The 26,948-nt window shown below is 43.1% G+C and overlaps 1 protein-coding gene across 1 annotated transcript; it reads left to right on the forward strand.

Moving 5' to 3' along the window:
• The first annotated feature begins 451 nt into the window (after positions 1–451).
• On the forward strand, positions 452–26,838 carry TP53BP1 (tumor protein p53 binding protein 1). Its single transcript, XM_088172800.1, has 26 exons — positions 452–637; positions 722–930; positions 1,212–1,282; positions 1,913–2,071; positions 2,571–2,631; positions 3,536–3,681; positions 4,482–4,611; positions 4,945–5,036; positions 6,057–6,259; positions 7,242–8,436; positions 12,314–12,433; positions 13,059–13,295; positions 14,280–14,331; positions 15,519–15,611; positions 16,703–17,204; positions 17,908–18,060; positions 19,783–20,075; positions 20,380–20,556; positions 20,805–21,226; positions 21,358–21,549; positions 22,005–22,208; positions 22,736–22,948; positions 23,542–23,636; positions 24,620–24,819; positions 25,630–25,775; positions 26,509–26,838. Exons 1-26 carry the CDS (start codon positions 467–469, stop codon positions 26,694–26,696), a joined length of 5,724 nt encoding a protein of 1,907 aa, XP_088028926.1. The 5' UTR covers positions 452–466; the 3' UTR covers positions 26,697–26,838.
• The last annotated feature ends 110 nt before the right edge of the window (positions 26,839–26,948 follow it).

The raw sequence follows: 26,948 nt of genomic DNA on the forward strand, positions 1-26,948 counted from the left end.
GGTGCTCGCTCCGTACCGCAGCCCGAGCACGGCGCTGGTTTACCTCTGATGGAAAGGGACTCGGGAGGGCACCGCGCCGACACCTCCCGGGCCGAACCCGGCGCCCGGCCCGCCATGTGCGCCAGGTCGCTGCCCTCGAGCGAGCTCCGCAGCTCCGAGCCCGCCGCCCTTGCCGCCTGCTGGGTCCCGGTCCCCATCGCGCTAGGTCCCGGTCCCTATCCTGCTAAGTCCCGGTTCCTATCCCGCTGGGTCCCGGTTCCTATCCCGCTGGTCCCGGTCCCTATCCCGCTGGGTCTCGGTGCCGGTTCCGGTGCCCCCCCCCGTCTCCCCGGTAACAGCGCGGGGCGGACGGGTCGTGCGCGCCAATGGGCGCGCGGCAAGATGGCGGCGGCGGGAAGTGCGGCTGGGTTGCGCGACGGGCGGGCGGCGTAGGGCTCGGCCGGCTCCGCAGCCTGCGGCGCCCTGCATGGAGCGCGGCGGGAGCAGCCAGCTGGACCCTGGCTTCTCGCAGCAGAGCACTCCCCTTCTCATCGTGGAGGACTCGCAGTCCCAGGGCGCGGAGGCGGACGTGGAGCGGGCTTGGCTCGGCGTGCCGGCCCGCCAGCTGTCGGCCCGGCGGAGCCCGAGCCCCGTGCTGGTGAGCGCCCGGCGTGGTGGCGGCACCACCCGGCCTTGCCCGGCCCTGCCCGGCTTTGACGCGGCCCCCGCCTCTGTCTTGCAGGACATCATCTGCGGTCCTGCCGGCAGCCGGGCGCCGCGGGAGCCACTCGCAGGTAAGGGCGGGGCGCGGGGTCACGGCGGGTCCGGGTACCGCGGTTGCGCTGACGCCGCTGTGCTTGCAGAGCCCATGGAGAGCGCGGCCCGTCCGAGCGCCTCCGGAGCGCGGGGCTGCGCAGCGGAGGAGTCTCCACCGCCCGACGGGGACAGCAGGTACGTGGGCTGGGCCGGGCCGGGCCGGGCCGCGGCAGCCGCCATCGGGAGGCTCTCGGCCGCCGCCTCTCCGGCCTGCTGAAATGCCCCTCGTGCTGAGGACAGGCCGAGACGGCGGACTCGGTGCTGCAGCGGCCGTGCTCGGCTCCGGCCTGGACGTGCGGTGCAGAGCGCTTGGAGCGCCTGGTTGGTGCCAAGTGACCGCTCTTTGTGGAGCACGAGCCGCGGGAAGGCGGCCCGCAGGAGCTCCTGCGAGACATCAGCGAGTCTCTCTGTTGCAGTGCCCTTGGAAAGGCCAGGGAACGAAGTGAAGGTGATGTTGAGGATTGTGCTTCTTTGCCGTGTGGAGAAGGTAACTTCCCCATTTCGGGTCGGTTTTTTGGGTTTCGAATCAGATCGACCGTCTGTGCAGTTTTTTTGAGCTGACTCACTTGTCTCACCTGGGGTAATTGTACCGGTAGTAATAGGTCAGAAATTGGCATCCTTTTCTGGGAGTTGGTTTGTATGCTTTGGTGTTTGAAAAAAAATAAAATGGTTGATTTATTGTGATTAGAAGGGATTTTTGACACTGAAGGTGGTTTAGAAGAGGCAGGGATGCATTGTGATCGTTAGGAAATGGAGCCTTATTATGAACTGGCATAATGGTCGTTGTCATCAGAGGATTTTCAAACACAGGCTGTGTATTATCAAAATTATTTTCTTTTCATGGAATGAAAGTCTACTGCAGTTCCTAATGGCATTACATAAGCCCTTTCTGATTAATACATATTTCTGAGTTAATGGCCACTGTCCCTGTTCTGTTACTGTATTTTAATTAGTACATCTGCGATCAGATCAGTTAGTTTATTCAGAGTTTCAGCAATAGCCTAAATACTCTGCATGTTAGAGATATATCCTTTGTCCTTGTAAAAGTGATAGATGGCTCTTGAAATTTGTAAAAAATTTTTTTTAGTATATGTTTGTAATGGATGTCTGGTGTTAGATACAGGCATGTCACAGCTTCAGTTCGGAGTTCTAGAGCTGTCACAGAGCCAGGACTTCGAGAGTGACTTTGTGCCCAATGAGGGAGATGCTGGGCATCAGCTTCACTCTGGACCTGCTGTCCTTCCTTCCAGACTTGTGAAGAACGAGTCTAACTATGGTAAGTGAAAATGATCATAGGTGTCTTCTTGCTGCTGTGTAGATTCTGTCTGGTTTCTTTAAATTACAGATATTACATTTTTTTGACAGGAAGTACAGTATTAGTAGTTTTCAAAAATGAGTTCACAGCTCACTGGTAGTTGCAAAGAATTTTGCCCCCTCTTCCTTTGGGCTAATTAATTTGTTTTCTTGTACCTGTCCAAGTGCTATCATTGATTCTTTCACTTCTCTTTCCTAATTTGTTTCCAAAATATTTAGACCATCTGATACTGAGTTCCCTCCCTGGTAAAAACCTCATCCTGTCTTTTTTTTTTTTTTTTTTTCCTTCTTGTTGTCATAGATAGTTAAAAATACATATTTTTTTTCATATAAGGCTTGCCTTGGTATTTGTGTAAATTACAGACCTACATTTTCATATTTGTATATTAATCCAGGTGATGTGAGTAACAAATATTTTTATTTTATATCTCTCTTCCTGGAATTTTGTGGGGACAATACAGAAACTGACTCCAGCACAGAAGCAGATACTACTTTGGAAAGTCAGGCAGAGAAGTCTGAAAGGTAAAACCATCAGTTTTCTCCATAGGTCCTTTGTGGACATTTTGGAAGCTGATTTGTGTCTTTTTTTACTAGCTTTTTAGATGTGAGAGAGGGTTCAAGGCAAAAGAGAAAGGTAAAGGGAAAGATGATGTACTGCTGAGACGTTTTTGCAGCAGTGCTGACTAAGGAGTGCTCCCAGCATTCTTTGGTGAGAAAAGATGTGATGTCAAACTCCTAAACACAAAGATATCAATAGGTTTATTTTTAAGGACAAGTTCACTGCATAATAAAATATGCTAGTAATTTTCCTAAAATGATCTGACTGGAATATACGAGAAACAATAATTCATTTTAAGTCACAGAAGTTATCCTGAAATAACATAATCACTGTGGCTTGGGCTTTGGCTACACAGGAGAAATCTGGAGGCTAAGTGGTGGATATTCCAGAATGCTTCTGAGTATGTGCTATTGTAAGCTTTGTAGTTTTAACTGTTTTAACAGTGTTTCACACTCTTTTTAAGTGTGAAACTTTGATTTGTTGAATAGTATTTATTCTATCTGGCATAAAATTTATATAATACTGAACTCATCTTGTATTATTGTATTCTGCCGAAAAATAACATTAAAGAGCTGAAACTGAATTCCTAGAATCTGCATTGAAAAAGTCAGTAGAACAATCTGCATTTCATTTATGCGTTGCTTAGATTGGTAAAAACTGTAAAAAACAATTCTGAAAGTGTAACTTATCGAGGATGAAAATGTTACTTTGTCCGGAGAAGTTGGTCTTTCTTCTCTCCTTATTTTTTCCTGTGTTATACATGAGTGAATGCCTTCTATCTGTTACTGATCGATTTTCTTTACGATGTTGTAGTCTTACTTCATATTTTGAATTTCTCAAGTCAAAGACTGTGTCTTGCATTTCCAGAACTCTGCAGGAAGGAGAAGAGCATACCAGAAAGAGAGCACCTGTCAGTGATGCCAGTAAACCTGAGGAATCCCTTGATTGTGGTCACGAGGAATCAGATATCTTGTCAACTCAGGAAGAGCTGTTTCCCGAAAATCATGCAACAGGTAACAATAAACAAGCAGAAGCAAAATGTCGATCCCAGAGGTAGCTATAGACATCACGATCTTTTTAGACACGTGGAGTTTTGGGCTGTAGAACGCCGAGAGTATTCTTCGTGTGATTTCTGCTAAAATTGAGGACACTTTGGAAATGAAAGGCCACAGCCTCATTCACTAAAGTATGGAACAATGTCTAAAAATCACTTCCTGTTAGAATGGTTGCTGGCTTGTTAAAAACATTTAATTTCCTTTCTTTCTGTGCCCCTTGAAGAGCAAAATGAAAACCCAACTTTTATCCTCTTCTGAAACTAATAATGCTCGCCTTTTTAATGACATACTAGTGTAGATAAGTGGTGTAGGCAAACTTCTGTCCAGTGTTGTCTGTTCTGGTCTGATCATGTGAATGAACCTTCTGTATCCAGAAGATTCAATAACAACCTTCTTCTCACACTGAGTCAGTGGTCAGTGCAAGGTGTCTTTTCTTACAAGAACCTTGCCTATATTTGCATTCTAGTGCTGGATCAGGTGTGCCAATATTGGAGCCCTTGGGGATTTTATTTTAAATTCCGAGGCAGGAAGACTTGTACATTCTAAAATCTGTTCAAATTTTTCTTTTTCCTTTGAACTATTTTGTGCTCACTTTTCACATACTGAGCTGTCATGTGCAGTCCTTCACCAGCTCTGAAAATCAGCTCGTTACCTATCTGAGAAGGAGCTGTGCAATAGCATGAGTTTATTTCCTCAAGAATTTTCTGATCACTGTGGTTTTTGACCATATTTGTGTCTTTATTTCCTTTTGTTCAAAGCCGCCGCAGGGAGTGGCTGTGCAATAACCAGGATGGAAGAGGGAAGTTCTCTGGCGTGCACCCCTGCCCGCAGTCTGCAAGTCCTGCAGCTCTCTGGACAGGCATTGCTTGCACAGGAGGGTCATTCCACGTAAGCAAAAAATCCCCAAACTCTTTCAAGAGCTTCACCGCAGTAGTGCATTCCCCCATGTCTCTTCATCATTCAAGGACTTGTGCTTGATTTTAAGCAGTCAGTGTTTTGAAAATTTTGCACTATTAGAGGGGCATGGCCTCATTTTGCAATGAAATGAGCTAATGGTGGCCATGTGATCCCTGTCTGTTGCTGGTCTCTTCCTGGTGAGCACCTGACACTTGCCTGTCATGAGAAGAGTTGTATTGTGACAAGCTGGAGCTTGATAGGAGAACTTAATGCGTTATTTAGTGAGGTATGATTTTCACTTCCATGTTTTCTTTTGGTCTGCAGTGTCTCTTCAGGCCTAGTTAGTCCTCCTTCTGTTTCCTTTGGACCCAATGCCCTTGTCCCCAGCAGTCCTACTGAACAGAAGCAAGTAGAAGGTAACATTTTTCTGCATACTGTTTGTGGTCGTGTTTTTGTGCACTGGTTTAGTCAGAGCTTGCAGCCTTTGCAAAATCTGTTAAAATTATATTTAAAGAGTAAAACAAGACTGAGAACAGTAAAGGGGTAGATGAAGGGAGATGTGTATTTGTGACTCTGTTGTTTATGTTTCTCTGTATTCCCTATCTGCTATTGATACTTCCTGCATAGCTATCATAATAAAATTAGTACTGTTGATCGTGCCCCTTCACTTGAAAGATGGGAAATGCTTCGTATGGCATACAGGTTTCTGCTGGCAATTATCTTCCTTCTTTAGGGACAAGCCATTCTTGCTGCAGGCAGAAACCTGTGTTAAGTCTGTGCTGTTAGGTCAATAGGAAGGACAGATAAGAATTACATCATATAAGTTATTTTACCTTAATACAGACAACTTCCACAGTATTTGTAAAACCTTTCATATGCTATAAGTGCGTATCCTAAATTGTGATGCCTAAAGAGAAATTATTCTGTGTGTTACGTTGGTTGTTAAATATTTTCTCTAAGCACACATTTACCATCAGGGATAAGATATCCATTCATGCAGGCTTTTAGTATGATACAAAATCAAATATTCCTTTCTGAGAGACTCCTGTCACAGAATGTGAAATACAGTTAGAACAGATATTTTGGTAGCTGGGGTCTGAATTTAGTTGCATTTTAATAAAGATAGCAAAAGGAAAAGAAATACCTCAGAAAAATGCTTTTTTATAAATTTCAGACACTTTTTTCTAATTGTAGCAGTTCTAGACCTGTCATAAAATAGTCGTATGAATTTGGAACAAAACACTTCCCCCTTTGAAAATAAAAATACAGATGCTTTTGTTGATCTTTTTTTTTTCCCTACCAAAAGAATGCCCCTGGAGATGAGATTTTACAAAGTTGAATGCACCGCTGAAAACAGATTTTTTTAATAGAATGTTGGAAACTTAGATATAACACAAGAATTTAGTGTTATTATCTTTTCTGCTCTTTCCAAGCAGATGAACAGATGGATTTATCTATCCCTGCAGAAGAAAGAGAACTGATGCAACAGCAGGGAGGGGATATGCTGGTGGAGATGGCCCTCCCTTGTATCCCTCCAAGACCTCTTGTTCAGCCACAGGCTTCAACTCCAGTGTCCCAGAGTGCCCCCACCTTCTTTCCTGGATCTTTACCTATACCATCACAACCAGAGTTCTCTCATGTAAGGGATCATGTCTATAGCTTTTCTGAGGTTTTTATATAACTGATGCAGAAGATGTGTTTGAGTCAATCTCTATTCTTTTGTGTTGAGCTTCCCTACTAAGCTGGTTCTCATGAGCCTCCCTGTTACCACCAGTTGCAGTTATATATTTGTCCTACTGTGTGGCAGACTTTCCTGCAGAGAAAGTGCAGAACAGCTTAAGAGGGCATAGGGAGTTACAGAACATAGAAGCTGTTGTCTTAGACTGTGCTGCCTTCTTATGCTGACCTGGGCATCCTGCATTTCAAACTGCATCATAAATTAGTTTTTTATCAGGCCGGACCTTAGCATCATTTTTCATGGAGAAAGGAAAGCTGTTCCATAATAAAGCATCTTATTCTACAGGGCTAGAATTTATTTACTGCGTTTCTCAAGTTGCTTATTCTTGCTATCCGTTGTTTCCTTTGTGCATTTTGATTCTGGAAATTATAACTGTTCAAAGGGATTTAACAGACAGTTTGTGGGTTTATACCTTAATATTATGAATGTCATGAACTTGCTAGAAGCTTCACTAGTTGAAGCAGTGCTTCTCCTTAGCTGAAAGCAACATTCATGTTAATATAATAGTTATCACAGAGAATCTTTCCAGAACCCTTGGTTGTTCGAGTAAAAATAGCTACTAATTTGCCATATTTTCCCTGTATTTTGTGATGTAGTAGTGGAAGATATCAAGGATTGTGTCTCACTTTGCCACAGATGTACTAAATAGTAATGTGTGGTGATAATTTTTCTCAGCAAGAACAAGTCAATCATGGCTCATATAAATGTGTGGAAAAAAATTCTGGATGTTTGTTTTTTTTAATTGTCATTAGTTGTTTTTTAATCTGTAGTTTTGTGCTAAACTTGCTCTGATCCATAATCCAGTGTATCTCTTTAAGAATAATAAACAAACAGTCCTAATTGGGATACCCTAATACTTCATGTCCCACTTTTTTTGTTTTAGGATATCTTTGTTCCGACTCAGAGTCCAGAGAGGAAGCATGAAGGGGAAGAAAAATCTGCTGCTTTAACCCCTTTACGCTTACCAGGAGATGTCTCTGGATCCACAGACGCTTTGTCAAAGATATCTACAGATGACTCTGTGTCACAGCCTCCTGAGTCCTGTAAACTGATGCTTTCTGCAAGTGCATGTAGCCAGCCCACAAATACAGACATCAGTTCAGGCTTTCTGAACACAGGCCAAGACAGTGAGAACACACAGATAGAGAGGATTTCTGAATGCAAGGCCTCAGACTCAAGACTCTGTTCTCTGGAGAATGATAAAATAAAACTGAAAGTGAATGCAGGTGATCAAGCGCCATCTGAAAACTGTGAAAAAGCAAAAAAGGAGGATGTAGAGACTACAGGAATGCCAGTAGGACAATTTGTTAATGCAGGTGTTTCAGGAGATGAACCATTTGCCCCTACAGTTCATCAAGAGATCGAGTGTGTTTCTGGAAGTCAGGCTGCTGCAAATCAATCTGGTCTGCCTGAAATTTTGTCATATGCTCAAGAGACTTCCAAACATGAGGCAGTTCCTGAGACTCCGTGTGAAGAACAAGAAGAAAGACTGCAAGTAAAAGAGAAGCAAATAAAGGAAGATAGGTCTCCTGTTAATACAACATTTTCTCATAGGTTTATTTTTGAAAGGGAAGGACAGTGTCATGAAGATACAGAAGTGAATGATTCTTGTAAAAATAGCAATAATGTAGCCCAGGAATTAGAAAAGATTGGACCAGAATGTCAGGGAAAAGAAGCTTTGAAAGGTTGTACTTCTGTTGCTGGGGAGGCAAAGAATATGGATAAACTGTCTTTTAAGGCTGTTGCAGAAAACATGGCAAAGCTCAATGAAGTGTTAGCTAAGCCTTCTGTAGGGGAGTTACTGGAGCAGCACAATTTGCTTCCAAAGTTAAAGAGTGATGTCCAATCAGAAGTGGCATTGTGTGCCAAAATCCATGCCAGTTGTTCAGAATTGGAACAGGCAATGATAATAAGCAATCAGCCATCACTTCAAGAGAGAGGGGTTGAAGCACGAGTGGTTCAGCAGGAGGATCAGGTACCAAAGAATGTGGAGGATACTCTTACGACAAGGAATCTGGAGCAGCAAGAGCAAATGCAGCCACAGAAGGCAACTTCTAAATCCCCCAGTCCATGCAGTGGTAAGTGAATTTAGCTAGGTAGTTCACAGGTGTATATCTTGAATAATGTCAAGGACAGCTGTGTACAGTCCTCAGTGTTTTCAGGGAGCATTGCTGTTGGATGCAAGGTGAGCAGTCTGTCTTAAGAGCAGCTCTGCACCTTACTGTGTTATATGCAGAACGTGACTTTGCTGTTTTCCCGTGTGGGGTAATTCCTGTTCCTGACTCACTACTTTATGGTAGAAATGCAGAGCAGCTTGAAGAACTTAAGAGGTTGTGACCTTGGCAATGTTCAGAGATTTTTGTGACTTCTCCCCCACTCAAGAAGCAACAACAGCAGGGTCCTTGAAAGGAATAGGGTGTGTGGTAGTCAGTACTTTCTGTCTTGTAGGTCTCCTTCTTTTCTTTTTCCTTTTCTTCATTCTCGGAGGAGAATTTTCTTTGTGTGGGTGTACAGAGCAACTTCGAGCTGGAAACCAATATAGCAAATTTTTCTTTAGATTTTTTTTAAAGTAAAATGGGTTTTCACTCACAAGCTGTGGCTCAGCAGGTGTTGTCATGACCCACTGAAATAATTTAACATGTTGTGTTGTCATTATACAAGCTGTGGGATGCTACACGTGTTTCGTGGAGCTTGCACCTCTTAGCTGGCTTCGTTTTTAAACACACTTCTCTAGTCCTTAAATGAGAATGAACAAAGAATTATTTTAGAGTCAAAATATGTATTTCCCCTCTATGAAGTCTGTTAGGAAAAGGGAAAGACTGTAAGACCTCAAATGTTATTTCATGTTAAGTTGAATGATGAAGTTTTTGCTCCAATATTCTTAATTTCCTCTAACTGAAAGAAGAAAAAAATAGCTTTACTCTACAGAAAATAATGCTTTGAGGGGATCGAGTCAAAATACTGGTCAGGAAGTTCAAAGGTATTCTGACTCCATTGTATTCTGTGATCCAGGATGAACTGTTCTGTGAACAAGTCCACAGCATTTGGGACTGCATGTTTTTTAGGACAGTTTGGCATAGTCAGGACAACAGTACTGTATTTGAAATTAAGAACAGCATGGGTTTTATTAAATATAACAATGAATTTGGCAGTACACTGCTGAAGTGATGATTAAGATAAATAGCTGCAGTTATACAACAAGGTTAAATGTCAGGTTTCACTTCAGTATGGTCTTTCACAATATTCACAATCCAAAACTTCCTTTTTAGGAGAGCATAAACAAAATTGTGTTTGACTTCAGATAATATTTTGCCTCTGATACTGTTCTCAAATTTTTTTTTTTCTTAGACTAATCTAAGTGCAATTTACATGCATCACAGTTGGCTGGGTTTACTTTTGAAAGAGAACTATAAACCATTGTTTAAAGAAAATGAATTTGAAAATGAATGCTTGTTTGTGTTTTATGCATTTGTATTACACTAAAGGGTTGATCGGTGTTAGGAGAGAGTTCAGGCTTTTGAGATTTTCTACCTAATTGCCTTCAGACTTGTGAAGCAGAAAAGTATGTAGAGTGGTATTTGCTCTCCTACCATCACTCAGTCCTTAAGGTATGAAGAGCTGTAGAGCATCTCTCTACTCTTAAAGCAGGTTTGTTACCATAATAATTATTTTCATAACAAATATTTTAGGAGTCTAATCCCTTGTCAACAAATTACAAAGCATAAATCAATAAGCACAAACTGTGGGCCAGAGTTTGCCAGGGGTACGCTCTGTCCCTTCATCCAGGTCACTGATGAATAAGCTGAGGCTGGACCCTGCAGTGAGCCCTGGGGTTACCAGTAGCCACAGGCCTCCAACCAGATTCTGCACCACTGATCACAGCCCTCTGTGTTGCCTGGAAAGGCTGACTTGGAACAGAGACTAGACAGAGCAAAAGGAATAAAAGAAGTATTTATTGAAAGGATATACTTTGGGCAGTGCAAGAGCCCAGCCAGGGCTACACCCAAATCAAATCCAAGGTGGATCCTGGTCACGAATTTTTAAACTTTTATAAGTTTTGGTTCATCCACATATTGGGGTCAATTTTTCCACCACAGCTCCAGGCTATGAAGTCTCAGCCCCCTGGCTTGCCATTCAGCCAGTTCTCCATTGCTGTCCATTCATTCATCCAAACCACACTTCCCGGGCTTACCTGTGTGCATGTTCAGGAGACAATGTCAAAAGTCTTCCTGAAGGTGCTTTAGACACCCTGCCCTGCTCTCTTCCCATCTGCCCAGCTAGTCATTCCATCACTGAAGGCAATCTGACTGATCAAGCGTGATTGCCCCTTGGTCAATCCATGCTGACTACTGCTGCTAGCCTTCACTTCCATTTGCTTAATGATGACAGCCATGTCCTTCATCTTTCCATGGACAGAGGTGTAACTGGGCTGTAGTTCACCAACTCTTCCTTCCTGCTCTTTTTGAAGACTGGAGTGACACTGGCTTTCTTTCTTTCAGGCATCTCTCCTGTGCTCCATGACATTTCAGAGATGAGGGAGCATGGTTTAGCAGTAACATCTGCCAGCTCCCATAGCACTCATGGGTGCATCCTATCAGGGCCCATATATTTGTGGGTGTCAGATTTGTGAAATGACCTCCTTGACTGAGGGGGAGCCTTCCTTTCTCTATACATTCTCTCTTGCTTTCAGGATCTGGGTTTCTGGGGCACTGGCCTTATTAGTAAAGACTGAAGCAAAGCAGGTATTTAGTAACTCCCCCTTCTCTGTATTCTTCGTTACCATGGCACCCACCACATTCAGCAGCGAACCCACATTTTCCTTAGGCTTCCTTTTGCTACTGCTGTTCTTGAAGAAACCCTTCTTGTTGTCTTTGACATCCCTTGACATATTCAATTCCAAGTGGACCTAAATCTGTTACAGGTTGATGGTCATAAGGACATAAAAAAAGTGTATTACTTTTAAGTAACTGTTTTCACTGATAGAGTGTGGGACACATATTGAGAAAAATATTCCAGGCTGGAGCTTCTCAGCTCTGTTCCCAGCCCATGAGCTGGTCCAGCTCAAGGCTAGGGAGAATTTCTCCCAGGGTGATAATTTGGTCAAAATAAAAAGGAATTAATACCAAGATAGAACCCCTGTTGTGGTGTGTGCCCAGGCCGTGGCCAAATGTGTGAGTATCATTGTGCTAGAAGTTACCTACCCACTGTAAAAATAAACTGAAGTACTTGGGTTGGTCTTCAGGATGTTGCAATTGCTCAACCATGTCTTTAAAGCTTGTGATAGCTGGAGAGGTGATGGTTTTCAGAGTTTTCAAACAGATGATACATAACTATTGCTGATTGGGCATTTTTCTATGAGAAGACTATGCAAATTACTTGTCTATGATGTTGAAAGTTTTCAAATAAATGTGTGGGATGAGGCAAAAGGAAAGAGCATTTTACTAGGTTTTTGATGTATTTTATTCATTAAATTCTGCAACATCTGCACATAGTAAATCCACCAAGGTATGGCTTCCCTGATGGGCTAGGCCACCTCAGCCATCATTCTGTGTAAGTTTTAGGTTATCAATTCAGGCAACATGTAGCTCTGCCAGTTCATTTATATCCTAACTTTAATTTCTGTTTTTGACCTCATCTCCCTTTTCTCTGGAAAATCCTGAGCATCTCTGAAGCCAAGCTGCATTCTATAGAGGAATTTCTGACATGAAATTTAGTCTCCTTTTTATCTAGCACCTGAGAAGAGCTGCATCAAGTTGACCACAGTCCAGATTTTCACTGAGAGATTTTCCACATAAAATGTGAGGAGTATCAGTTGGAGCAGCTGTTCACGGGTGTTTTGTGCAGCACCAGTGTTATGCTTTTCCCTATTTCCACAGCGCAGTGAACATGTGCTTTTGATATTTGAACTAAAGTAGACCCTTGAAATTACTAATTGTGGTGCTCTATGTCTTTTAGGAACCCCGTTTCATTTTACTTTGCCGAAGGAGGGTGATGTCATCCAGTCCTTAACTAGCATAACACCACCTCTTACTGGCCATCTCAAAATGGGACCCAGGAGACACAGCACACCAATTGGTGAGTTTGACCCAAATGGCTGTTCTGCAATGAAAGCCTGGAAGCTTTTGATTCTTGGTACAGGATCTAGTAGGATAGCTCAAACCTACCTCGGCAAAAAACATTGCTGCACTGCCATTCTGTGGGGAGGGCTTATCCCTTCCCCTCCGTTTCCTTTGTTCTCCAGTGTTTTCTCAGTCTCTGGCAAAGTTGTTTGCTTCCTGAGTGTAGGGTGGTATGGAGCATGACTTCCTTGCACTCACTGTGATCCTGGATACAACTCCATTAAAGAATGTAAAAGAGCCATCTGAGTAGCAAAAGAGAGCACTACAAGAAGATTGTTTCCAGCTTTCCTCATCTTTTATCAGGACTTTGCTAGGTTCACAAAACAGCACCCTGAAAGTGCTGGATGAAAAGAAGTCTGTTCTGCTTAGTTAGTAGTAAATTATTCTGTCATAAGTGAAGGATAATACTTGTGCTACAGAATTTTCATTCTTCAGATCTCTAGAAAGGAATTTCCACCATTGCAGCATTACTAATAATGCATGCAGTGAAGTGTCTTCAAACTCAAACTAGGACCTCAACCTCAGCAATGTGAATGACAGTAGCTACTTCTTGTTTCTTGTTTTTGTTTTTCTGTTTTCAGTGGATGATAATTGCCCAGACAGCACTATAGCAACCAGTGATGTTACAGCAGAGGGCACAATGGGGACCAGCGATGTCACTGTGGAAAGTGCAGTGGTATCAGCAGATGTGTCAGAAGTGTGTGAGAAAGGAGAGTCTGGTGGCGTTCCTGAGTCGGATGCAAAACTTTCTCTGCGAATGAACCCTGCCACGCCTGTGAATGATGGGAGCGAGGAGTCCTTGCCATTCAGCTTGGAAAGTAAGAGGATGAAACCTGAAGTGTATGGGTCCTGTGGGATCTCAGCCCTGACTCAAAACCTCTCTGAGTCCTTGTAATTTTTCTCATTTTTCTTTTTGGGCAGTGTCACTTAAATTTGTTTCTCTGTTTCTGCAATGCTCTAAGCAAGGATGAAGTGAGAGGAGAGGCCTCTGTTGTGAGGAAAGGTATTTCCAGCAGATACAAATTGTGATATATAGTGGCAATGGTACACAGGATAGGAAGTGAAGTTGATTGTGCTGGGAGGGAAAATATATATATATGTAAAAGAAAGTATAATCACAGAATTGTTTGGGTTGGAAGGGACCTTAGAGATCATCTAGTCCCAACACGCCCTGCCATTGGCAGGGACACTTTCCAATAGGCCAGGTTGCTCCAAGCCCCACCCATCCTGGCCTTGGACACTTCCAGAGTTGGGGCAGCCACAGCTTCTCCAGGCAGCATGTGAAAATGCATCACCACAGGGAAGAATTGCTTCCTAGCATCTAATCTAAATATCTTGTCTTTTAATTTGAAATTGCTTCCCCTTGTCCTATTACTATCTGCTCATAGAAAAAGTCTCTCTCCCTTTATTTTTTAAATAAGCTCCCTTTTAAATACTGAAAAGCTTCAATCAGGTGTCTCTGGAGCCTTCTCTTCTCCAGGCTGAACAAGCCCACTTTCTCAGCCTGTCTCTGTAGGAGGGATTCTCCAATCCTCTCATCATCTTTGTTGCTTCCTCTGGACCTGTCCATAATCTGGACCAAGAAAAGACTGACAGTATTTTAATCAGAACAGTGGCATTTGGTCTAATAGTCTAAAACTTGTAGAAACGTAGGTCTGTTCTGAGAAGTTGGATGGGGAAGCCTGGGTACCCTTTGTCCAGTATTATTCAGCCTCTCTTCACTGACTGTATGGGGCTGGGAAAGGTCAGGAGAGTCTTTTTGGATGATGCCCAAATCATCCTTCCCTTCCTTCTTGTTTCAGAGCCTGCAGCCAGTGACAGGAAAGATGGATCTGCTGCTGAGGCTGCTGCCAGGTAACTGGGCTTCTTGCTGGGCAGAGTTAATGCCAAGGTCTGGGTAGATCCTTTTTCCATCAGCCACAGGAAAAAAAAAAACTAGAAGGAGACACAGAAGCAAGGAACATTCTAGCAGTAGACATGATGTTAACTCTTTAGCTCGTGCAGCAGGTTTTAATTCCATAGGCAAAGTGGGAACCCCACTTGTTTGTTCATTATGGGCTCTATGGTTCCTACTAATGTCAGCATTTTGCCTCCCTCTGATTGTAGTAAAAGCCAGAAATTCATGTCTTGTGCAGTCAAGAATGCATGTCTGCCTTACTCATCTCTTAAATTTCAAATATATGGGTTTCTGCTTTCTTTCATGGTGCAATTTTCTGCAAAGAATCTCTGAGAAGTTCTGAAAGAGAATTGTCTTTTTGGTATAAAGCCGATAAAAACATAATCAGTTCAGGGATATACAGAAATCAGAGGTTGACATGTTGACCAAAACATTAAGTTATTCCCTTGGTCTTTTGTTTTGTATGTATCTGTCTTACCTCACATTTAATGTTGCTTGATTTAGCTTGCAGGAAGTAATGTTTGTATGTAACTGGAATCTCAGAAGGAGGACAGTGACCTGTAGTCATGCAAGTGAAAAATAGTGGTTTGAAGTAGTGGGAAAACTTAGGAATAAACTCAGTGTCTCTTGTTATAGGATTGCTTGCTAGATAGTAATCATGCCTCAGTGCTGAGGATGAGTGATAGTCATTTCTCACTGATTGAGGATGGGTTATCTTTGTAGGTATGGGATGAACATGAACTCCCAGGGTCTACTTTATGACTGTCACTCGCAGTATTTTTGTGATGTCATGAAATTCCTGGGACGTAAGCCATAATTGTCTCCTGGTGGGTACCAGAGGCAGTAGATGCTGGAACTCCTGATGGTGCTGCAGTTTTCCACACAACGTTTTCCAGAATTGTTCCATTGCACATGGCTGTTAGGTTGTCTGCAGAAATGACAGAAATGCTTGTGCAATTGCAGCTTCTTTCTTGATCTTTGAGACAGATAATCTCACTCATTCTCAGACTGTGTAGGTCAGCAAACTCAATATTCTTTGTTGTTCTCAGAAGGAGCTAGAAAATTCTTGTTTTGCTCTATGAAGGTTTTTCTCACTTCCTGATGCATTTTTGTTTGTTTGTTTGTTTGAAATCTGCACTTCTAGCTCCCAGAAAGCACCATCTGTGTTTAGTCGTGTCTGTGAAGTTCATCGAGAGGATGAGGCCAGAGGTCATGGTCTTTCCACTTCTACCTTTAGGTAACTCCTCAGTCTTTGCCTGCCAGTCCTGGTTGGATTTATATCCATATATGCATTTTCTACATCAAAGAAATTGCATTAAGCCATTTTCTTTGGGTGACTTAGAAGGTTGGAGACAATGGGGTAAGTGTACTAAATTTGTATGTTTGTCTCACATGGTTATCAGGCCTGCCTTTCGATTGAAGAGCCCTGTGATTCCAGAAGACTGATATGCTTTAGTGAAGTCTTGGGTTTGAGAAAATTGAGATCATATTTAAGGCTGTTTGAATACCTTTTATGTCTCCTCTTCTAAGATCTACTGACCAATTTTGTTTGTTGTTACTGCTGCTGTTGTCCCCCTTCCAAAGGACTGTACAGCTGCACATATATTACAATGACGAGGGTGCTGCCTGGAGAACTAGAAATCTGCTTCTTCATTGTTTTCCATTCTATCTTTTGGTGGGACAGTGAGGTCTTGGTCTATGTAGAAAGAGTAACCTGAGTTTCAACACTTACTTTAAAGACCATAATGAATAGGGAGTTCCAGCGCTGAGTGAGGCACAGCCAGAAGGGAACACAGTCACTCCTCAAAATCCTCAAGTACCTGAGGGAAGTCAAATACGTACTTGTAGTTGGGCTCAGTAGAGTGTTCCCTGTAGTACCTGCAGAGGCAGTACTTTTGGCAGAGCAGACAAATTCTAATGAAAACATTAGACAGCATTTGTGTTTGTGCTGCTGGATCTTCTTGCTACATGCAATTATCAGTTTCAAGCCAATCAAGCACTAGAGCAGCCTGAAGTAACTTCAAGATGACACGCTTCTGGAAAGTTGCATAGTTGGTGCCTAATGTGTGGAATGTAGCAAGAAGTTTTATATTTCGAAAAGCACTTAGTTCTGTACATTGTCAGCCATATGTTTTACTACCCTGTGTATCACTTGAGAAGTGTTGAAAGGCTTTTTTATTATTTGAACTGAGTTCTGTACAACTCTAAGAAGTAATTGAGTGGCTGCCAAGGTGGGTTTTTTTAATGCTTCTTTAACTTGAGTGGCAGCATATTGGTTGCCTTGTTTATTTAATTAATAGTTTTGATGTGTGTGTAACTGATTTGCAGGGGGGATCTATTCAGTTTTCCTGGCGCACAAGAAGGTGTTGAATTACATACAAATCCCGGTGGTTGGCAGTGCCAGCAACAGAAGGCAGATGGCAGTGGTGGACAGATCCTAATTCCTCAGAGGATGCAGCAGGACTGCCGTCAACAATCTTCTGGTACAGGGGGTGGCGAGTCTATGGAGACTGATGTTGTAAGCACTCAGGCAGAAGATGGGAGAAAAATGCAGAGAAATCAAAGAAAGGCTGTTAAAATTGATCAAAGTCAAGAGAGGTGGGAAAACATCAAGAATAAAGGGATCCAAACTACAGCAGACTGTCTTTTTACCCCAACAACTGTTACAACAGCAACACAAACATCAGAAGAAATCTGTAGACAGGTGGAAATGGGAACCAGTATGTCTGGGCAAAGACCTGGGCAACAAGATGTGAACATTCAAACTGACGAGAGTGGGGAAAAGCTTGTCAACACCTCTGGAGATGACACGGACTCTTTGCGAAGTCAGGTGGGATGAGGGACTGTCTGTATTTCACTCCTTCAGGACAGTAAAGTATCCCTTCAGGCAATAAATTCATTAACAGTTGGTTCTCTGTTGAAAAAAGGCCAGGAACCACTTTAAAATGTTAATGTCATAAGCTGTCCTGAATCAACTGCTAAAGTAGCTATACTCACTGGGTGGCATAAATTTGGGAAGTAAATGTCTCCGTATATATTTTCTGGAAAAATGTGACAAGTTTTGATTGGTTGGTTGATTGCTTTTGTTTGGGATTGGGTTTTTTTATCAACAGAAAGACTAGAAAAAATATTTTTTACTAAACCTGATTTAAGACTAATGCGTCCTGTGGGAAATAGGAGATGAACACGGCTATAAAAAGACCGTGCAAAGAGACAGTGCAAGATTTATGTGAAATGTCTGAAGTCTACTCAATCAGAGTATCGGAAGCCATGCTAAACAAGTTTGCTGTTTTCTCCTTGGACTTGTTGTGATTTCCCTTCCTCTACTTGTCTGCAAAATGAGTTCAGTTCTCCTTTGTGTAGGGTCTCTTGTGTTGTTGCATTAATTTGTAACTAGATGCTTAAAGGTTACCTACTCCCGTACTTTTAACATGGAATGTAGGTATATACCTACTGCAGAGGTAGCCTTACTCAGAAGTAGTTTGCTTTTTGTTGTGGTCTGTTTTGTTTTTACTGTATCCTCTTTATTACAGGGCGAGGAGGAGTTTAACCTCCTTCACCCCCCCAAAGGGCGAGTTCAGCGTCGCCACCTGCGAACCATTCGCGAGGTGCGCACTGTGGTTACCCGAGTCATCACAGATGTTTACTACATCAACGGTGCAGAGGTGGAACGAAAGGTCGTCGAGGTAATTGCTTGGTTTTGTGCTTAAGTGGAATGAGATATTGGCTGAAAAATAGAAGTAGTTAAAGTGAGAATGTGTTAGAGCTGCAGAAAACAAGTTAAATGAACAAATCTGTGTGCTGTGATGACAAGGCTTTCTTCACGAGCAAACTTGCAGGCCTTTCAGCGAATGTCAAAAGCTGCGGTTTTGATGCTGCTATATTTCATGCCATGTGTTCTGAAGACACATTCAACTCTCAAAGGACTCAACAAAAGACTTAACTATGTGCATCCAATTATTTTAAGTCTTGGAGTTTTGGCGGAATAGAGATATTTCAGAATGAGCAGAAATTCTATTAGTAAGCAAAAATCACTTCTTCCTGTAAAATTGAACTATGTAAGATAGTTTAGCCTGTTTCATTTTTAACCACAGTGTTTTGAGTCCTGTGTACCAGATTCTGTAGGAGGTCTTCAGAAATCCACTTAAAACTGAGGAACAAACCAGCCTTTTATCAGTACACTTGTGCTGTAGTATGTATATTCATTAATTGGGAAGTCTTTGAAGAATCACGAAAGATAGCTGAAAAATGCTGATTTGATGGGCATACTAATCACATCAGCCTGCTGGTGATAAAATGTTACTGCTATTCTATAAAGGTAAATAACCTGAGAGTCTTGTCCTATGTAGTCACAGTGAGTATAACACAAAAGGATAAACCAGTTCAATACTTTTATAACTGATACTACACACGAAATTCCTTATTGTAACATAAAAATTAAGAGAATTAAGTGTCCTGAAATATGCCTACGTAGTTTGTGTAATCACAATCATATAACCATTTCTGCTTTATCTACCAACACTTGATATCACTGTTTTACAGATGCTTGCTTTTATATCCATAAAGCTTTAATAAGTCCACATGACAAGCTGTCTGAAACTGATCTTGGATTTTAAGCAACCAAAGGCTCCTATTGTCTCATGTATGTGTTGCAGTCTCACACTCTGGAAGGGTGGGAATTACTCAGAGCCGGACCAGTTGGATACTAAGCCAAGCTCTGCCCTTGCTCAGGAAACTTCTTTGTCCAACCAATCAGGAGCCGCTCTGGCAGTCACACCTGCACCACCTGAGCTGGGACTGGGGCCCCTGCACAATGGACAGCTGCAGTGAGCTGGGTGCCCTGCTTGAGTCCCTGCACACACTACGTTCACACAGTCAGATCAGATTGCCTCACCGGCTGGACCCCAGGTTTCCCATGGCAGAATCTCAGACATCGGGATCCTTAAAATAATTTAATCTTACTGCAATAAAGAAATAACAAAATAACAGCTTGAGCTGGTGCCTCCAAGGAGAGACCTTGAGCAATGGGCACCTCGGCTTTTATACCCTTACAGTCTAAGCTGGAAAAATGTGGGAAAGTCTGTTCCTGCTGTGCCTCTGAGTGTCCAGGTCCCATGGCCCTTTGCCTGGGTCTCTTGCCCCCCAGAGCTCAATATGCAACCCTGCGCTACCTGCACTGAATATATTCCTCAACAGTGCTGAGTTCTTAATGTGACTTCTTGATACAGAGTAGCTGCAGGCCTGTAGTGAGAGATGCACTGTCTACTGTGGATTAGCGCAGACTGAAATCTGTGTGGCTGTCATCAGCTTCTTGAATGTGGTCACAGCTTGTCTGCACTTTGGACCGGTGATTTTAGAGCATCTAGCACTTGCATCATCTTAGACAAACTATTTGTGTTTCTTTTAAGGAAACTGAGGAGCCTGTAGTAGAGTGCCAGGAATGTGAGACTGACATGTCCTCCTCTAGAACTGCAGGGGGTTCGTCACTGACCTCAGGGGACCTTGGTGATGTCAGCTCCTTCTCATCTAAGGCCTCAAGTCTCCACCGTACATCCAGTGGAGGAAGCAGTGGTCATTCTGTCACACACAGCAGCAGCAGCAGCTCAGGGCGAGGAACTGGAGCTGTCAAAGGGAAAGTGTGTGGAACAGAAACTGGAGAATTTGCTTTACCCATTGGCAGAGGTGTCTTAGGAAAATTGAGGTAAGTGCAGAGTCTTGGGACTTTTTGCAGAAATGAGCATCTGACTTGTGAGTGTGAAGCAGGGTAGACATAAATCAAAGGTTCTCTGAAAAAGATCTGTCTTGATGAACAGAAATAAGGAGGTAGTATTTGCTTTTGCATCTGTTCTTCCTGAAGGAGTAGCTTGTTTCCTTGTGAGGCATTGCTTTGCAGTTTGGTAGCAAAGAGGCAAACTTCTGGATATGCTGTAGGATGATCAAGAAAACGGGAGGATCGTAGTGAGCTGGCTTCTCTTCTCAAGACAGTTAACTCATAAATTCTCTAGCCCTAGGAAAGGAGCTGGGCAGCCTGCATCGCCACTCAGAGTTTGCCAGACAGGAGCACTGCCTTGTGAGGAAGAGGAGGACTCTATACCTGGCACTCGTCAGGCTGGCAGAGCACCTGTGACACTTCGTGGACGAGGAAGAAGAGGACGCCCACCATCTCGAACAACAGGAACAAGGTACCCTGGAAAAAAGACACTGTAACTTTAATTTATTGCAAGAAAGCGAGTGAGGAACTTCTCTCTTAACATCCTAGAGGAAAAGGAATAACTGTGTATTTCAGAAGTTAGTTTTTATATCATGGAGCAGCTGCAAGCACCTCACCCAAGTATTTAATACTTCGTAATTGTTTTTTCAGATCCTTTTGGGAATGCTTTTTGTCTTTTAGGGTTTTTTCTACCCTATCTGTGTCTGCTTTTTTCTACAGAGATTTAGCTGGACTGCCAGGTATGGAGGATCTCTCAACTACAGCATCACCTGAAGAGAAATCATTTACTCGTTCAGTTCGCCTGCCAGATGGAGGAGAGAAATCTGACACTGCTGGCTTCTGTGCCTTACGTCGAAGTGACTCTCCAGAAATCCCATTACAAGTGGTGACTGGTCCTTCAGACTGTACAGACGCATCCACTGGGAGCAGCTTTGTGGGCCTCAGGGTTGTGGCAAAGTGGTCCTCAAATGAGTACTTTTATTCTGGGACGATTACCCAAGATGTTGGAGCTGGAAAGTACAAGCTGCTCTTTGATGACGGATATGAGTGTGATGTGCTAGGAAAAGATATTTTGCTCTGTGATCCTATCCCACTGGAGACGGAGGTGACCGCACTCTCTGAGGATGAGTACTTCAGTGCAGGTAAGAGCAGGGCTTGAATTTCATCCTTGGTTTTCTGAGTTGCTGAATGTAGCGAGAAATGGGTGCTTGTTCCAGGAGGATGAGAAGTGTGGGTATGGTTGGCTAACAGCTCTTACTTGCTGTCATGTCAGGTGTGGTGAAGGGACACCGGAAGGAGTCTGGAGAGCTATACTACTGCATTGAAAAGGAAGGCCAGAGGAAGTGGTACAAACGAATGTCTGTTATCCTGTCTCTGGAACAAGGAAATAAACTCCGGGAGCAGTTTGGGCTAGGTCCTTATGAACCTGTCACCCCCCTGACCAAAGCAGCTGACATCAGTCTTGGTAAGGAAAGGCGCTGTTGAGCTGTTCTGTGTCTTGTGCCTTTGAGGTAACTCTAGTACCTGATCTGAATTGCTAATGTTTAAATGTTTCTGGGTATTCAGTGATGCTTTTGGTACTTTATAGTGAGATCTTTTTATTGTTCAGTATCAGAGACTTAGTGGTATTGGCTGGCTTGTGGAAAGTGGTCTGCTTCAAGGACAGTGATGCTTGCCATGCTTGGTGGATGGCTGCTTTGATACGAAGTCTCAGCAGTGCTGGGAGGAAAATAGACAAGCAGGGTACGGGGCTTGAGAAGAAAGGTATATTTTTCTTTCCTCTGTCAGAGGGCAGTGGGATGTATTTTCGAGGTACTATTGAGTTCAGCCACTTCTGTACAGATAGGTAGAGTGAAAGCTTGTGGAGTTTGGTGACTGTGGTGACTGGCCCATGACTAATTCCTGCATACTATACTGCAGATAATTTGGTGGAGGGGAAGAGGAAGCGACGTAGTAACCTTGGTTCTCCCAGCACTTCCAGCAGCAGCACAACTCCCACCCGTAAAGGGCAGGAGAGTCGACGTGCCCCACCAGTCTCAATGTCTGGGAAAAGGAAACTCATTGCTTCTGAAGAGGAACGATCCCCAGCTAAACGTGGCCGCAAGTCAGCAATGGCAAAGCCTGGTGAGAACTTGCATTCGTCTAGTGTTCTCCTCACTGCTTTTTCTGTAACTGATCTTGCCACTTCCCATAACTAAAAAGTAGATGAGATTGCTTTTTTTTTTTGGTTCTGCATGGTTTGAGACTGATTCTCCCTGGATGCATTCAGCAGACAGAGGTATTTTTCGTGTAGTCTGAACATTTATTTGCCATATTTTCAGTTCTGCCTTTTAGAAATGTTTTGACTTTAATATTGCGATTTATCTCTCTCTTATCTCTTTAGTCAGTCCTTGAAAACTGTTAAAGGGACTCCTCGCAGCAGTCAATGTTGTTTCAGGATATTGATAAGACTTGCAAACTTGTCCCATTAGTCCTTCATATTTCGATTTGAAGATTATTTGCAACCAGAAGAATAAAAGATCCCTACCTAGCCTAGGGTAATCGTAGCCCAATCCTGCGTCTCTGTGTCTTCTGCAGTAAAGTATCTGACTTGAACAGATTCCCCAGGTAAGATATCTTTGAAGACTTATGGTGCTTCTTTCTCTCGACAGGGGCTGTGAGAGGTGGAGAGTTTGCAAGCACTTGTGAAGGTGTAGATGCTGCAGACCCCCCAGTACTGGAGGGCGACCATGGACCCTTGCCCCGCAATAAGACCCTCTTTTTGGGCTATGCCTTTCTTCTCACCATGGCAACACCAAGTGACAAATTGGTCAATCACGAGAAGCCATCAGATGGTCCCACTGGGAGCAGCGAGGAGGAAGAAGGTAAGGCAAATCCTACCCATTCCATTTTCAAGGGAAATACTTTGTCTTTAGGAAAAATGCTGGATACTGGCTGATCAGACATTTGTGTGAGTACTTGTTTACCCTTTTGCTCTTTAATCCTTTGCAGAAAGGACCTAAGACTCAGTCTCTGACTTAGCCAACTTGTGGCCTAAGATGTGACAAACATCAATGATGATCATAGGCCTGTTCAGCAAGCCAAGAAGGGTGTGAAAATTAGTGAAATCAGCAGTGTCAGGATAGTAAAATATAAGAAGGAAGGTTTTGAGACGTAAGGGATGGTGCTGGCAAGCATACAGCTTGAAAGCATGTATGGATTGATCCAGTTAGCCTTTGCTGGTGTCATGTTTCATGCAGTCAAAGAAGTGCCAGTGCTCACCTGGCTAGTGGTGTGCTGCCCTTTCTGCTGCCCTCCCCGCCCCTCCCCTTTTTTTTTTTGCTCTTTCGATGATTTTATCTAGATAATCCTGGGAGAATGGCTGGGATCTCCTACTGGAATGGATGAGGGCTTTGTAGATGGGGTGTAGGAGCATAAGCAGATAGATTATAATCAAAAATTAAACTTTCTGCTGTAGATTTTTTAGAGATGACTCCGTATGATAAACATTACATAGCACAACAGCTGCGAGCAGGAGCTGGCTATATCCTGGAAGACTTCAATGAAACCCAGGTAAGGGTTCACTTACTAATCTAGAACAACAGTCACAGAATAGTTGAGTTTAGAAGGAATTTCTATAGCTCATCTTGTCCAACTGCTCTGCTGAAAGTTGGTTCAAATAGAGCAGATTCCTTAGGTCCTTGTCCATTTGTATTTTGAGTATCGTCAAGAATGGAAACACCAGAACCTCTCTGGGCAGCTTGATCCAATTAGGAAAAAAAAAAAAAAAAGAAATTTCTTGTATTTCAGTTTGTAACTGTTGCTTCTTGTCCTTTGAGTGGATAACACTGACAAGAGTCTGGCTGCATCTTTTGTACACCCTTGTCTCAGTTATGAATATGCATTAGAAAGTCCACCCAAGCCCTCCCTTTTTGATCTTTAACAAGCTCAGCTCTCTCTGCCTCTTCTGGTATGTCAGGTGCTCCAAAGCGCAAGCCCCTTAGTGGTCCTTGGCTGGACCTGCTCCAGCATGTCTGGTGTTTTTGGTATACTGCAGAACCTGAGAGTGGATGAAGTACTCCAGATGTGGTCCTACCAAAGGTGTGTGCCTTGGAACACTTAGAGGTAGAGCTCGTTACTCGCCAGATCTACTTGGACGACTACAGTAATTTAGTGTAGCTTTCACTTTTTTTTTTTTAATAAAGATGGTAAATTGTTTTTGGAACACCTTGCTTGAGGAAGCAATTTTGTCTAGTGACTTACTGAGTCTCAGACTATTAGGTACATCATCTCTTTTGTCTGAACTGAAAGAGAGCTATGATACAAAAACTACTAGGCAGAGTTTTTGCCTGTGAACTGCAGAGCTTGGAATAGGATATTATTAAACAGATTCTGAAATCAGTACTACCTTTATCTAATTCACCTCTCACATATATAGCTGTGAAAATCAGGGTTTCAGTTGTTTTCTTCTTTAAACTGTTTAGCAGCAGGATCATTTCGGGGTTTTTTTTGCAAGCACTGTCTCCGGTTTACATGCCTTCTTTTCTCCCCTGAAGTGTAATGCAGCATACAAGTGTCTTTTAATTGCGGACCAGCATTGTCGAACTCGGAAATACTTGCTGTGCCTTGCCAGAGGGATCCCTTGTGTGTCTCATATCTGGGTCCATGATAGCTGTCATGCTAACCAGCTTCAAAATTATCGGAATTACCTTTTGCCAGCTGGATATAGCCTCCAGGAGCAAAAATTGCTGGAATGGTGAGTGCCAAATAACCATGAACTGAGTCTACGGACTCTTGGAGAGACCTCTTACACTTTGGGAGGCTCTTGAATAGCAACAAATGCTGAAAGCGACCCAACTACTGCTCCCTATACTTCCCTTCCATATAGGAACAGCATTTCCATCTCTTTCCTTGGATTTACAGTGACCTCTAACACCAAAGTACATTTGGGTGCTATATACACAAAAAACAGTCTCCTTGGAAGTAAGGAAGGTGTCAGTCTTCTCATGAGGAAGATGGAATTCAGACAAGGCTTCCCACACCCTCGGCTAATTTCTCTAACTGCTTAGAAATGGATAAAGGAGATGTTTGCTATGTTAATTTCCTTTTCCCCTTGCTAAGTTTTGAAGCTAGCTTCTGCATTTTCTCTGGAGTCTAATCCAGTAAGTCTGTTCTGAGATGACAGAGGAGGTCAGACTCCTTAGGCAAGCTGAGGGGCAGACACATATTTGTAGACAGCTGTAGGCTTTTGGGCAGGAGACTGATGTCTTCCTGCTCAGCCCTGTCAAAATGGAAGCAATTTGGATGTGCACAAAAAAGGTGGTTCAAGATTAGGGAAGAGTTCAGCTTAACTTTGGGTATAGGCTGCTGTGCATACATCCCACCAACACTGTCTACCTCTGTGTTACTCTCTGTAAACAAAGGATAGTCACTCCAAGTACTTCAGGAAGTGTGCTAAGAGAGTGGGCCATTGTATGCAAGATATTAAAAAAACATGTGTGGGAGCAAATCAGGTGACTAGACTGCTGGATATTCTTACCAGTCTGTGTTTCTCTTTACTCTACAGGCACCCACGAGAAAACCCTTTCCATAAACTGAGGGTTCTCCTGGTGTCAGACCAGCAAGAGAACTTCCTGGATCTGTGGTCTGAAATTCTCATGACAGGGGGAGCAGCATCTGTTAAACAGCATTACTCAAATGCTCAAAACAAAGGTACTCATTGGCCAGTTTCTCATGGAATCCTATGCCGCTGTGGTCTTTACTATGGTTTAAAACCATGTGGGATGATTTACAAGAATATCTGTAAGCAGAAAGGAAGGCAAAGGGCAGATTCTTGCTACTTGAATGTAATCTGTATGTAGATTACGTCTAGGACACCTGTCTTGCAGAGGAGCTGCTGCAGCAATTCAGAACACAAGCCATCAGCTTCCAGCCTATGTTGAAAGGGGGAAATAGACAAAGAGTTGCTCCTGGGCCTTCTATTGGTCTGTCAAATTGTGCTTCCCTTGTCCTTGTGAACTTGGCTCTCTCTCCCTCTTCATATGTGATGTAGGCCCTAGCACTCACAGCCTGAGGTCAGGACTCAGGGTCATGCCTATACTGTTGGCTACTGGTTTTCTCCTAATTTTTATCAGGACTAAAAGGAATATTTTCTTGCGAGGTGTAGGGTTGCTGTAGGCGTGTCTTGACTTTTACAATGAAAATTCACTGCCTACGAATGAGAAGATGTAAGAATGATTAGTAGTGATGAAACACACTCATCTGCCAGGTTGGATGGGGCTTGTAGCAACCTGCTCCAGTTGAAGGCAGCAGATGGTGGAATGAGATGAGCTTTAAGGTCCCTCTCAAACCAAATAATGTAGCTTTCCATGCTTCTTTGATGTTGTGCTGCAGAACAGAATCCTCTTTCTTCACCTGACACATACCTGTCTTTCCTTCTGTACAGATATTGCTTTGGGTGTTTATGATGTGGTGGTGACTGATTTTTCCTGCCCAGCTGGTGTCTTGAAGTGTGCAGAAGCTTTACGGCTGCCTGTTGTCTCACAAGAGTGGGTGATCCAGAGCCTTATTGCTGGGGAGAGAGTAGGCTACAAGCAGCATCCAAAATATAAACATGACTATGTCCCTCACTGAATGAAACTGCCCTGCTGTCCAACTGTTGTGCAGACTGTGTTTTAAACAGGTTTTAAATGTTTGTGAATAGGGCAGTATGCATGGATTATTGTATATAGTTTTATCTGCTGGACTTTTATGATTAAATAAATGTTTGATCTCTTGTGGTATCTGCTGGTACTCCTCATTTATCTGAACTTAGTCCAGAGCAATGCCTTCAGGAAAGGAGTGCAGAGAAAAAAGAAACGCTTACATTTCTCTGAGCTAAATAGC

This window comes from Sturnus vulgaris, chromosome 13 (genome assembly GCF_052056855.1).
Source record: "Sturnus vulgaris isolate bStuVul1 chromosome 13, bStuVul1.hap1, whole genome shotgun sequence".
Classification (NCBI taxonomy): domain Eukaryota; kingdom Metazoa; phylum Chordata; class Aves; order Passeriformes; family Sturnidae; genus Sturnus; species Sturnus vulgaris.

Excerpts from the sequence above, each read along its gene's own strand:
- TP53BP1 (XM_088172800.1), top strand. The coding sequence starts at position 467 with ATGGAGCGCGGCGGGAGCAGCCAGCTGGACCCTGGCTTCTCGCAGCAG. Across the intron at positions 18,061-19,782 it reads TGGAACGAAAGGTCGTCGAG|GAAACTGAGGAGCCTGTAGT; the intron begins GTAATTGCTTGG and ends GTTTCTTTTAAG. Across the intron at positions 20,076-20,379 it reads GGTGTCTTAGGAAAATTGAG|CCCTAGGAAAGGAGCTGGGC; the intron begins GTAAGTGCAGAG and ends TAAATTCTCTAG.